The sequence below is a fragment of the Labeo rohita genome, chromosome 5 (genome assembly GCF_022985175.1).
Source record: "Labeo rohita strain BAU-BD-2019 chromosome 5, IGBB_LRoh.1.0, whole genome shotgun sequence".
NCBI lineage: Eukaryota > Metazoa > Chordata > Actinopteri > Cypriniformes > Cyprinidae > Labeo > Labeo rohita.
The window spans coordinates 29,074,059-29,088,359 of record NC_066873.1 but is presented as its reverse complement, the minus strand read 5'-3'; the positions used below and the strand labels follow the sequence as shown (position 1 = coordinate 29,088,359).

General features: G+C 37.2%; 1 protein-coding gene across 1 annotated transcript in view; it reads right to left on the bottom strand.

The window, feature by feature from the left end:
- The window catches only part of si:dkey-61l1.4 (collagen alpha-1(I) chain), a 51,568-nt gene that overhangs the window by 36,198 nt on the left and 1,069 nt on the right, over window positions 1-14,301 (bottom strand). Inside the window, exons 2-4 of the mRNA XM_051108734.1 lie at window positions 2,341-2,521; window positions 432-590; window positions 116-308 (exon numbers count right to left, since the gene is read on the bottom strand). Of these exons, the coding sequence (XP_050964691.1) occupies window positions 116-308; window positions 432-590; window positions 2,341-2,521 (533 nt within the window). The remainder of the gene's footprint in view (window positions 1-115; window positions 309-431; window positions 591-2,340; window positions 2,522-14,301) is intronic.

Here is a 14,301-nt window from a genome sequence, read left to right as displayed (position 1 = left end):
AGTCTTTAACTAATGATTTTAGGAAAGGCTGGTTGCCCATGCAGGCATGATAGATTCTTGACACTGACTATAGTGTCTTTCCACAGCCTCCTTGCATATACCAAACGAAGAATACCTCAAAGGGTGTCTCAAACCCTTCCAGGATTCCCCCCACCATCAGCAGGCCATCTGTAGTGATGCCCATGTACGGGTACATCCAGCTCACTTTCTCCACCAGCACACAGTCCACATAGACAGCCAGCCATTCAAATGCAACCCCAACTGAGATCCAGTGCCACTGCGAGTCAGACAGTCCGGACACTGAAAATCTGAAGCAAGAGAAAATCACCTGATGTTTAGCAAACAAATGGGGTTGCAAATACACTAAGAATATTGTTATTTCAATATTGGTAAGGCTTAGTTCTCAGTGGTGTGTTAAATGGTGTTTGTACTCATAGTCACGCTGCTGTGTGGTGATGAAGGTGATGCTGTGTGGGCCTATACGGATCTGGAGTAAAATTTGATTATAGAAGTTCAGCAAAGTCAACACACTCCGGTCCTCTTCTTGTGAGCTCCGCAGTTGAATAAGCACACTGAATTCATCTGCAAAGCTGTGAACACAAACAGAGACACACAAGACAGAAATGATTTCATTAGAAACAAGAAAACTTGAATACACTACCATTCAAAACTACCATCTAATGCTTACCAAGGCTGTAAAAATGTAAAATATTACAAATAACTAAACTAACATTAAAACTACCATTAAAATAACTGTTTTAACACATTATTTGTGTGATGACAAAGTGATATTGACCCTTCGCAAACAGCTTGATTGACAGGTGATCTGACCAATCATAGTGCCGAATCGGCCATTCTGTCTGACAAACAAATCAGACACGAGAGTAGATTAACTTTGTTGGACTTAAAAACACTTATTGATGTCTCCGCGGTTTAAATAAAATACATTGCTTTAAAAAGAAGAAATGACAATCAGTTCATGTGTCGATTGATCTAAAAAGGCAATACTCTGATCTGTCATGGCACATTAAAGAGCCACAAAATGGTAGTTATTGTTTGAATTTCTTAAAGTGGTCATCGGATGCCAATTTACCACAAGCTGATATGATTCTTTAGGGTCTTAATGAAAATATAATATACTGTGGTTAAAAATTCCCAATAGCTGTGTAAAACAACCCCTTTTTACCTTGTCAAAATGAGCTATGCAAAAACCATCCCATTCTGAGGGGATTGTTCCTTTAAATGCAAATGAGCTCTGCTCGCATCGCCCCTCTCTTCTCTCTGTGGAGTGATGAGCCTGTTTACTTTAGCTGCATTTAGCCATGTTTAGCCTCTAAACTTGCTAACTAGCACATTATTAGGAAAAGCGATTGCAAAGATTCATAAAAAAAAACCCTTACACTCACTTCTGCTGCAAGTGAAGCTGGATCACGGATGATTCGCGCGAACATAAATGCATTTATGTAGATCAGGAGGTGCATTCCCTTCACAAACAAACGTAATCCACAGCATCTTTAGCGGCTCAGATGTCAGGAGTAAATGACGACCACTATGTTCATTATTACATCCAGCAACACAACACCTCAATCGCTCAATCGGAGATATTCTTGTCTAACTTACATCCCTGCTCCGGCATCGAAACAATGGGCTACTTTAACACTGTTGCCACAGGTTGTTTTTTTATGTGCGCAGGTTAAAGCAACACAAATAACATGATATTTAGCCCCTGGAATGCAAATTTTACCAGGGGAACCACACCAAAAAAACGTGTGTTTTACCCCCCGCAACGTGAATTTTAAACACCATTGGGCTCGTTTTGTAAAAATTGATTTGGAAAAATTAATTGATCAATTCAACAAGTGACCTCCACAGACACAAACACTTAAATCAAGTGACAGTTCATTAATGTGATGCATGATACTGCATTTATTAGTGAAAAAAAATATTACAGAAAATGAATTTTAAACACGATTGGGCTCGTTTTGAATTCGATTTCGGCAGGTTTTGTTGTGAAAACCTGGCAACCCTGACTCCAGTCTTCAGAGAGCCAGCATGGTCCTTCAGAAATCATTCTACTGTACTGATTTGGTGCTCAAGAAACATTTCTCATTATCACAGTTGAAAATATTGTGCTGTATGTATATATATATATATATACACATATACATATACATATATAACCCCAAACATTTCAACAGCTGTGTAAACTGAACAAAATAAAATAAAAATTAGGTCATTTTTAATAAAATATAAATCAAACACAAAAAAAAAAAAAAAACTGTCAAAATGCAAATAAAATGAAATATAAAATAAAATAACATATATAAATGCATGTCAAACCTTGATCCAAATGCTTCCTGGGTGGGCATAGTTAGTGTGGCATACAAGCCAATGTCCAGTACTGGACATCCCTGGTCCTCCTCATAAAGGGTCACGTTCCTGCTGGTTGATACTAAGCCTGAGAGCTGCTGAAGTAAATCCACTCTTTGTGTGAAGAGATTCAGATGTGTGTTGAACCCCTCTGTAAAAGGAAAAATTAATTTATCAATTCAGCAAGTGACCTCCACAAACACACTTAAATCAAGTGACACTTCATTAATGTTATGTATGATACTGCATTTATTAGTGAAAAAAATATTACTGAAAAATAGTGGGACATTCAGATGTTGCATTACCCCTTTATTCACCTTCTGACTTGTTTCAGCCTATTATGGGAAAACGGACAAGTCTCAAACTGTCCAAATCTCCAGGGCTTATGCAAGTAACTTTCCTTTTCCAAGTACTACCCACAGATGACCCCAGCCTATTGTGCACAAACACAGTCAGGGCCTTTACTGATGGATGATTCTGGGGTGAAGCATTCCCATGGAGGGCTGCATTTTTCCCACCTGATCCCCATAGGACATCAAGGGTGGAGAGAGCAAGCCGTTGATTAACTTTCCATCCCTTGTCTGCACAACATGGCCGAATAAACCCAACAAGACTCTTCATTTCCCCCTTTCCCTTCAAGCACATCTAATAATGAAAGGTCATCCTTAAAAACCAAAAAAAAGTAAATGTACAGTCAAAACCCACATCAACTATGAAAGCAAGATGGTAATTTCATGATGCAATCTTTCCGTTGTCACTGGACGTCAGCCTCACAGTTGTTCCTGCTATTCCAGGAGACGAAAAGAAATAAAGGAAGATTAAAAAAAGAAATGACTCTGTATATTTAAACTCTACATAAACCCAAAATCCCCAATAGCCAAATATGGCAAGGCAAAGCAAAACACTATATGATTTGTTCCTCACAAGACAGACTTTAAGACATGATACATGGACCTTACAACCAGATTAAAGATTTGTGTTAAGAGTATTTCCTCTTTAGCAGTGGTCGATCTCTTGTTTCATTCATTGTGGTGAAAAGAGCTTTTTACGCTCACTGCATTCAGGCGTCAGTCGTCACTCATAGTCCTGCAAGCAGCATGACCACGAGCAACAGACTCCAGTCACACATGAGCTCTCACTGATAACCCGATGAAAGGTGTACATGCCACCATTCTCTACATACCACATGCACACTAAGCAAGAATACATGCCTAAAGCCACACATGCCTCACAACTAAGTAGTATATTCATTTCAATATACAGTGGTGGCCAAAAGTATTAGAACGCTAGTATTTTCACCAGCTAAAAATGGTTTTAAGTCAGTTATTTCTATCTTTCGCTGTAGTGTGTCAGTAGGAAATATCAGTTTACATTTCCAAATATTAATTTTTCCATTAATTGTAATAATCCAGTGAGATTTTTGTTTGCACAAGGAGTCTGACAACAGCCAGTGCTCCACACAGAGATCTGATCTCATCATCATCCAGTCTGTCTGGAATGACATGAAGAAACAAAACAAACTGAGACAGACTAAATCCAGAAGAACTGTGGCAATGTCTCCAAGATGCTTCAAGAGACCTACCTTCAATGCTACCTGAAAAACTATGCGTGAGTGCACATAGGGCAAAAGCTGCTTTAGACGCAAAGGATGCTCTCAGCAAATGTTGATCTAATTTAGTTAATAGAAGTTAACTGATAAAGAAAATCTATTTATGACATTATTTTTGACAGCATTTTTACACAAGTGCCTAAAACTTTCAACAGTATTGTAGCTTTGCGGGTAGGTTTCTTGAAGCATCTTGGAGACTTTGTCACAGTTCTTTTGGATTAAGTCTCAGTTTGTTCTGTTTCTTTATGTCATTCCAGACAGACTGGATGATGATGAGATCAGATCTCTGTGTGGAGCACTGGCTGTTGTCAGACTCCTTGTGCAAACAAAAATCTCACTGGATTATTACAATTAATGGCAACATGAATGTTTGAAAATGTAAACTGATATTTCCTACTGACACACTACAGCGAAAGTTTGAAATAACTGACTTAACCATTTTTAGCTGGTGAAAATACTAGTGTTCTAATCATTTTGGCCACCACTATACACTGACTAAAATATGAATCGATAGTACTGATATAATGGAAAAATGAAAAGTTAAGTTATATGTAAACACTGATAAACAAAATGAACTACAAAGTGTTGCAGTGCTTCAAAGGGATATGTGTGTAACGCTCCATAACATACAGACCACATGGCTGTAACACAAGACTTTAAACGGCTCAATATGATGTCTATGGGGTTAAAGTGGAGCCAGATCAGACGAGTAAAGTGCTTTCAAAGAAAATGGGGTGACTTGAACAGGTTAAAAGGGAGGAATGATCTGACATCTTGAGACCATGTGCAAACCTGACATTCCCTTTCCCACCTTGGCTTGTGGCAATTGTGTTTTGCAATTATTCATTGCCCACATGCTGATCTATACCTAACTCACCCCAAACCATGTCTCAGGAATGTTTAGAAAAGCCACATAATGATGTAAGATCAAGTCTGTAAAGGGTCAGTGGGTACTAATGCCTCCTCCTGGAGCACAGCTGAACAAGCATTGGTCAGACATGGTCATTAATATCCATGTACAGTACTGTACATATCAGTGATGTGTTTTGCTAACACAAAAGATGAAGTATGACATTCGTGGGACATGCCGATTTGTGAGATTTTTCTAAAAAAATAAATAGAATTTTAAAGTATCATTTGTACAATCACTATTACAGTATTCATCGCAAATTTCTTACATATGAGCTGTTAGTTAAAATCCCATAAAATGATTAAATACGACATGGATATTATTCAACAAGAAGATGCAAAGAGGTTTTCATGAGACACCACAAAACTGGAAACTCTTTACTGATTTACAGTTGCTGGTATAACAGTCACACTCTCTATAGTAAAAAGCCCCAAAAGTTGCATAAGTGACACACACACAAAAAAAACAACAACATGCAATCTGAATCACTCCTATATTTTATATTGTATAACAACAAAAACATATTTGCTGTATGAGGCAGAAAATGTCACTTTTATATGGCCTGCTAAAATTAACTGTAGTTGCATTAATGTTAAAAAAAAAAGAAGGAGAAAAATGAAGTAGCACTGTTTTACCATTCTTTTCCTTTCCTTCTCCAATTTCTTGCCTGTAGTTTCTGCAGGAACTGGATGTTGAATGCCAGTATGTAATTTCCAAAAGTCCATTCATCTAGCATGCAGCCAGATTCAGGTCTGATGTTTGGCAACATTTATTTCCCATTTAATGCCCAATTAGCCCCCCTTGTGCGGGTTTGTGTTTCATTTATATGGACGGTTCGTTTAACAAAAGTCTTGCGGTAGCAATTATAGAATAAAGAGGGATGAGACTCCATTTCCTAAGCTGTTTCTTTTCTTCCAATTGTGCTGTGTAGTGTAATCAGAGAAGGACTGATGATACTTATCTCTTTCAATTCAAGATTGAAGACGAGACACCGGCTAACGCCCTAACTAAAGGAAAGGAGTAAAAGTACTGTAAAAGACTTCTCTAGTTGAGATTTCTTTATAAAAAAAGGCCTCTGTATGTATAACTTGAACTTGTTGTGAAATCTACATTGGGAAATCTTCTGATCTCATGACAAATTCCAGATCGCATGGATTCTTATTAAAATTACGTAAAAATGTACAGAACAACAGTAAATGTAACCGCTTTTTAACTCACAGTGGTAGGTAAAAGAAAAAAAAAGTCTTTCACAGAGAGGCATTCTGTCGCCTTCACCTAAATCCCAACCTTTCAAAGAACTTTTCATTTCCCTCTTTAAGGTGGAATAATATTTAAATATGACTGGGTGACCTTGGGTAATCAAAAGCCACAAGTACGCCTTAATTGAGAACGAGTTCATAGACTGTAAAAAATATGGACGTAGTGTCCGTGACGTCACCTGTAGGTTTCTAAAGAGCATTTTTGAAGCTCTTAGTGGGCGGGAGTTGGCTGTCGCCATCTTGGAATCGCGTCACTGCACGTCACTCCCGGATAATCCAAAATGGGCAAAGAGGCGGGACGTGGGTGGAGCTGGTTGCCGAAACCACGCCCACTTAGTGATGACAGCAGCTGCAATCCACCTGTCACTCAAGTGGCCACGCCCTAAATTATGCAGAACTTTAAGGCTTAATAGAATTTAAATAGGTGAGTTATAAAAAAAATTCACGGTTGACATGAAGGGCAAAATTAGCTATATAGACCAAAACTACTTTTTGTACCAGGCTGTAAACATTTTTTTCTGCTGTAAATTTGGGCATTTTAACATGGCGACTCCCTTTTGGAGCCAATCAAAAACATGAACTGACCCCCATAATATTTAATGAGGTGTGGTTATGTGGACACGCCAGACAGAGAGTGAGGAAGACTTATTGAAGCCTGTGAAACAATGTTCCCTAAACACACTTGAGCTCTGTCCTGTTAAGGGAATTAGGAAACACATTAAGGAATTAGGAACGGCTCCATGATCAACATTCACAGAGTTTCAGGATGTTTTGAAAGGCATTCAATCTTTCTTTTTTCCATCCTGGTCTTCGTGCTGTTAACATTTATATTCCTATGGGACTCCTAAATCAGAGCGATGTCTTTGCCTCAGTTTTCTAATTACTTACAGCATCACTCAGTTCATATTTGTTGTTTTCTTCAACCACAGCCACTTTAGCATAACAGACTTTTAGAAAATAATCTCTCTCAAATCTCTAAATTCATCAACAAATGTCGGCTCCACTTTACTGAAAGTTTAATAATTTTTGGACTAAATCTTTGTCCGGAAAATGGTGGGACAGTCAAAATTTGTGTTAAAACTGATATTAAATAACAAATGGCTAGTTTTGCTAAATAATAACTTAAATGTTACTAAAGATCTGTTTCCTGTGAATCTCAATGTCAGATTTGCAATGACATTTTGAGTCTAAATTAAGAAATAGAATAATGGTGAAAAAAATAGGAGCAATTTCCCAAAACGGTCATGTCTGAGCTCTGAGGGATATTTTCACAGGTGGCATTACACACACAGACAGTTTGCCTTTGTGAATAATGACAGCAATTTTAGGAGTTCACCTTTCAGATTTTCCAAACAATCATTTATTTCTGAACTATTAATTAATCAAGTTGTCAAACATGCCATGATATCTACCTACTTTGATGGCAGTTCTCAGAATGAGTTCATGTTTCCATGTTCTGCTGTGAAATGTTGGTCAAACATGAAAAACTATTGGATTCATATAAAATAGTGAGAGACTGCATACTTTAAGCATCAAAGACATGTCAATGATATTTTAGAGCCAATCATGTAGAACGGTATCTTTTATGGATCAAAACCTGAACATAATCTGGTTACAGCAATGGTCTAGCAAAATACAAAATCGCTTGTTTTTCCTTCCCAAAATCCTCAGGGATTCATGTCAGAACACACAGGATGGAAAAGAATTCAAGATGTTGCACTGCAGGAAGCCGAGGTGAGTATCCTCACTCACACCAGGCAGTAAATTCACAACCCATTATCACTCTTACACAGTATTTACCTTGTCAACCTGAAGAAAATGCATTTCTCCAGATTTCTCTACTCACTCATTCCATGGTCAAGAAAAATCGAAATTGCAAAATGAATATTCCATCCTCATCTACATTATAGTGCTGGGCGGTTTGACCAAAAATCTGTATCTTGTGCGGTATTCAAACTGGTTTAGCATTTGAACCAGATGGAATGCATGTTTACACCATCTGAATAATTCCCAAACCTCTTTATAGTGCACTACGTGCCATTTACCATACAGTAAATACAAATTCTGTGAACAAGTGATCAACTGAAGCCGCAGCTTCAGCATCTGTTTATAGTCTAGGGAGTGGGACGCATCTGATTTTAGAGAGCATTTGATTGGTCAGAAAGTTTGATGAGAAGCTGAAGTGCAGGGTTACGTCATCAAAATTGTAGATCCACACTGGCGGAAGTTATAGACTATAAGTTTTGAATACTTATATCTTCTACATGCAAATTTTGTCATTGTTTTGAAGCACAGTAGCTTACAGATAACCTTAAAGGGGTCATCGGATGCCCATTTTCCACAAGTTGATATAATTCTTTAGGGTCTTAATGAAACGTCTATAATATACTTTGGTTAAAAATTCTCAATGGTCGTGTAAAACAACAGCCTTTTTACCTTGCCAAAATCAGCTCTGCAAATATCATCTCATTCTGGTCGAGGTTGCTTTAAATGCAAATGAGCTCTGCTCGCCCCGCCCCTCTCTTCTCTCTGTGGTGAGAAGAGACTGTTTACTTTAGCTGTGTTTAGCTGCTAAACTTGCTAACTAGCACATTGTTAGGAAAGACGATCGCAAGGTTCATAAAAAACCCTATATACTCACTTCTCCTGTAAGTGAAACAGGATCACGAATGATTCGCGCGAACATAGACGGATATATGTAGATCTGGAGGCGCATTCCCTTCACAAACAAATGTAATCCACTGCATCTTCAGCAGCTCAGATGTCGGGAGTAAATGACGACCACTTTGTTCATTATTACATCCAGCAACACAACACCTCAATCGCTCAATCGGAGATATTCTTGTCTAACTTACATCCTTGCTCCAGCATTGAAACAAAGAGGGTGAACTGTTACAACTGATCTTAGGTAAGACGCTAATGTCAATCAACTATCATGGGAGCGGCCTCTGTGTGTGTGACGCCACAACGACAGGCATCTGAGAATGGCTGGATTTGAAAAAGGGGATATTATTTTTACAGATTAATTAAAAACCACTGCATGGATTTTTATCATTATAGGGTAGATTGTACATACACTGCCAACACACATTAATGTTTAAATAACATATAAAGTGAACTTAGCATCCGATGACCCCTTTAAGAACAACGCATACTAAAAGCCAAATGGAGACTTTAAAATCCATATCATTTTCTCTTATTTTACAGAAATACAAAAAATAGCCCAGTCTATTAGCAGAATGCCCACACTGTTCTTTTTCCATTCAACTAATGGGAAAAAAACTGGCCCTGTCAAGCTCCACAAATCCCCCCAAAACTCTCAAATTATGTTAATTTCCAAAAAAAGTAAATGATGAGAGAACGTTTATTGTTTTGTTTAATTATCCCTTCAAGTTTAAATGTTCTAACAAATTTGTGTCTGATTCATTTCTCAGCACAGATGAACTCACTGACTTCTACAACAAAGGAAGTGACTTTCATCAGGAACTCCTACTGGATGATAACAAAATAAGAAAGGAAATAGTCTCCACTCATATTAAGTTCCCCTTGACCAGTAACCCCGGAGGTCTGTGGTGACAGCTCTGGCTATAGGTTAGTCTGGGCACATTTTGTGATGAAGGACAGGGTTCCAGCTCTCTATAGGTTGTGATACAGTAGTAAGGCACACATTCCAGCTCCTAATGAATACAGGGTGCTGAACACACAGGATGCATACAGTACAGGCTGACAGCAGCTTATCAAAGAGACTCCTGGCCACTTGCCCAACATCGACCCCAGACCCCTTTTGGATTGGTATCTTTTTGGATTCAATTCAACAATGCATCAACCCTGACAATGAATAAAAGTGAAGAACTGAAGGGTGTTTTATAAAAAGCTCATAGTACAGTATTATCAGGCTTAATTTACAAGAACAGTATTTCAATACCGTATACAGTACAATACAATACAGTACTTTAAATTTTATGACGGGTAAATAAATAAAAGGGTTGCATCTTTAACAAAACTGCTGCTCTAAGCCCTTCTAGGCATGCATCTCTCATTCTTGCTACTCTTAATACAAAAGCAAATAACTCTCCAACTGGCAGACAAGCCACGACAAAACAACTGGAATTGTTAGAAAAAGCTGAAAATGTCATTCCTTTTAGCTGAGAGTGTTTGGTTTCTGTCAACTATGGCACTGACATCTCAAAATGTTCCATGACAAGATGCCAGGTCCTGGACTCTTTGGTTGACATGAAGCGAGTAATGGATCAGCTTTGAGAAATGTATTATCCAGAGTACCAATCTCACTAAACCGATGATGAGTTTTCAAAGCATATAGCAAAATGATCTCAAACCATGATATACACAGACTAAAAATTTATGTTCCATCACATGAAAAAGATTTCACTTAACTTGACAGGTCTGATAGGCACAGCTGTTTCAATGGATTAACGTAATAGAGCAATCTCAATGCAGTATGGGAGACAAGACTTCAAGGTTTCCCTAAAGGAAAGACAGTGCCAAGAAAACCCAAAGAGCGTCATTATCCACTCTGACTTTCCTTACAGAGTTAACAGGCCTGTTCCTGTCCACCAGCCACAAATCAACCGCACACTGAAATTCTGCCAAATGTTGCTTTAAGAGTGAATTTCGCACTAATCAAATCAGTGTTTTGAGAGCCGAATGACTGGCGTCAGAAACGTCCAGGGGCGCCCGCAGGATTCCAATCCATGGTAAGTGGAAGGGAAAAAAGCATGGACCTACATCAGCTTGACGTTTATATTAGGAGGGACACTGGCACCAGATCGCAACACTAACTGTAACATACTAAACGACCTTAATGAAATGAGTTATCTGCACAATACTGACCTGTGAGCCATCAAAGTAACCCTAACGCTACTGTTTAAAGTCAGCGTGAAGTGAAAATTCACCCTATTTATTTTCTAAAGGCATGTTATAGAGCTCTTTTGTGAACAGTTCATCCACATATACAGTATGTTTCATTTTTAAACAACGTTTTGACCTCATAATTAAGCAGAATGTAATAACCAAAAATGGAAGTGAGAAGTCTCTGGTGATGTATGCAGGACTTCTTTAATAATTTAGTCCACTTGCGACCCCAGCTCTAACAGCTTGCATCCATCTGCCTCAATGAACAATAAGTACAACCGACAACTGATGCATAGTATCACGTTCCCACCCTACATTGTTTTCCTTTTTTTAGATGTATGCTACAGTATGGAAGTTGCCGAGCAACACAGCTTCTGAATGAATCTGCGTTTTGAACGAATTGTGTGAATCAATGATTCAAAGGCCGATTCATAAAGAGAGCCGTTTACTGAATTCCTGAATGAATCAGCCGTTCGAACAAATCAGATGAGTGAATGACTCAAAAAGACATTTACCACCACCAACTGGCAGATTTAGTTTTTTTGAAATGATTTTCGTTGTATAAACAAAAATACTGAGATGTTTCTCAAATTATCTTCTTTTATGTTCCATAGTTTACTCTAGTCTGCTACAGGCTAAATGTTTATGTGTAATAAATTTTATGTTGAATCAAATAAAATATTTCTTTCTAAAGCTATTTGTAATGTAATACATTACATTTGTCTACTTGATACTTTCTCATTTAGCACAAAAAATAGCTTTAAATAATCTTTTGTGGGTATTTTCAGTCAAATTTATCATGTAATTCATGTAATTAATTAGATTAAAAAATGTAATCGACTGACAGTCCTAATATTAATGTTTAATAAATGAACATTTATTAATAAGTTGAATAAATAATAATCAAATAATAAACATTTTTAAATTGCTTATTAATAAATGTTCAGGTTTTGATTATTGCTGATGCCTCTAGTAATTATGCTGTAGTAATTATGTCTGATGTTTACTTTACAACCTCTTTTGGGTTCATTTTAAGCCAGCCATACAGCAATTTTTAAATAGTCGAATTAAATAAAACATTTAACCACTCAACCACTGGGTTAAAACAAACCAGTCTATGGGTGTGTCCATGTCTCACCCAGCTTTTAACCCAGCATTTTTTAGACTTTATTAGCCATAACTCATCACGGAAAAAAAATGCAATTAATTCCTAAATTACCAGACAAGCACTACACTACCCACATTCGTGGAAAACTACAGAAATGGCCCTTTTCATGGGAAAGGAAATTGCAATGGTTACTGCTCATTCCCACACACTCAATGACTTTGCAATCCTGTGCTTCTACTAGTGAGACAGTGTTCAAAGCTCTTTATTTAAGATTTTTTAATGCTGCCTCTGGAGGAAATTAATAAAAAATGCAACCTAAATCTTAATGATTTAGATATTATGTTGCAGAATATTTATTGTGAAATACTGGTATGTAGAAGGTAACCCATTGTGTGTACAGGTAAAGTCACATAAAAAGATCTTCATTTTCTCGTTCTTTTTGTTCCACAGAAGAAAGAAAGTCATACTTGGAACATGACGGTGAGTAAATGATAACTTAAAAGAATTCTTTTATGGGTACTCTATTCCTTGTAAAAAGACAAATCTATACAAATCTGAACCTTTAATTCCATACAGTAAAAGCTTTTCTTAGCATTCACAATCATAATATACATCAATATCTCTAGTCTACTTTAAAAACATATAGCTAACTGAAATCATGTGCACATTTTACGAAGGCACAGATTGAGCTACTTCTTGGCTACTGATGTGATGTGATAAGAATAACAGCATCCAGATTAGGTCTAGTCTCCACGGCTGTTGCCCAGACAGCCAGCCTGCATTTGCCTTACAGTACAGTAATGCATCGGCCTGGTCCAGACATATCATCAGTGTATGGTTTAAGGGGCTTGTTTCACCCTGGCTGCTCACCAGAGTCTTGGTTATCAATCAGGGACTGCATTAATTATGTCTGCTACTATAGCTGCCTGCCTGAAGTCGCCACAGAGACAGACGCACCAGAGCTTTGATTTACAGTCAAAATGAGAAGAAAGGAAGGATTGTGTTCAGAGCAAACAGACCGTAACCTTGCATCTGACAGCCAATCCGTCTATTAACACTGTGACATCATGCATGCAACTGATGTTCTCACTGTAATGATGAAGTAGGAACATGACAGACTAACACTGTCTGTGGCTGAGAGTGTATTAGAATACAGAAAAATGTTATTTTTTTATGCTATATGCTCAATTAATCCAACTTGTCTAATATTTTGTCAGCTATCCAACTAGTAACTATTCACAAGTACTACACTACTGTTTTTTTTATTTTAAATAAACTCCTACTTGTATTCAGCAAGTATGCATTAAATTGAACAAAAGTGACAGTAAATATATTCACAGTGCTACAAAAGATTTATTTCAAATAAATGCTATTCTTTTAAACTTTCTATTCAAAGAATCCTGTAAAAAATTACAGTTTTGACAAAAATATTAAGCAGCACAACTGTTTTCAACATTGATAATAATAAGAAATGTTCTTTGAAAATTTCACATTACCACTTTAACTGTATTTTTGATCAAATAAGTGCAGTTTTAAGAAAAATATGTACAAATAAGTATATAAATAAATAAATACAGACCCCAAAAATCCATCACCCAAATTTTCATATTATGTTTTCATTTTAATATGGAAGGGAATGAAATTTCAGATGAAATTAAATGTCAGTTGAAGGTCCTTGCCAAAAAGTTCTAAAATGACAATATGCATTATTCTCTGCCCATAGACAAGACACTGATATTGTACCACAATCAGACAGGCCTTTTAAAAAACACATCTGCACATTCTGAAAGTTAGACATTGTCAAAGTGGTACACGTGATCAAATAAAAGCAAGATGTGCTCCAAATTTCCAGTAAAACTAGAACATGTTCCAAAAACTACAATACAGATACCTGGCCATTCTCATGAACTCCTCAATGATGTAATTCGGGGTTTTAACAAACAGAGACATCTTCTGTATCTGTATAAATCTAATGTATCCATCTCAGCAGTGTTACAGGTGTTTATGGCTGTGACTAAATTTTATGAAGCCTAGCAATTGAAAACCAACAAATTCACTGAAAAATGAACACAGACCCATGAATGGCACATCTTATTAAAAGTTGTAAAACATGTAACTGCACCGATTACATAATGGGTTCTGCAGACTCGCTCTAATAATCCCCAGATTATCC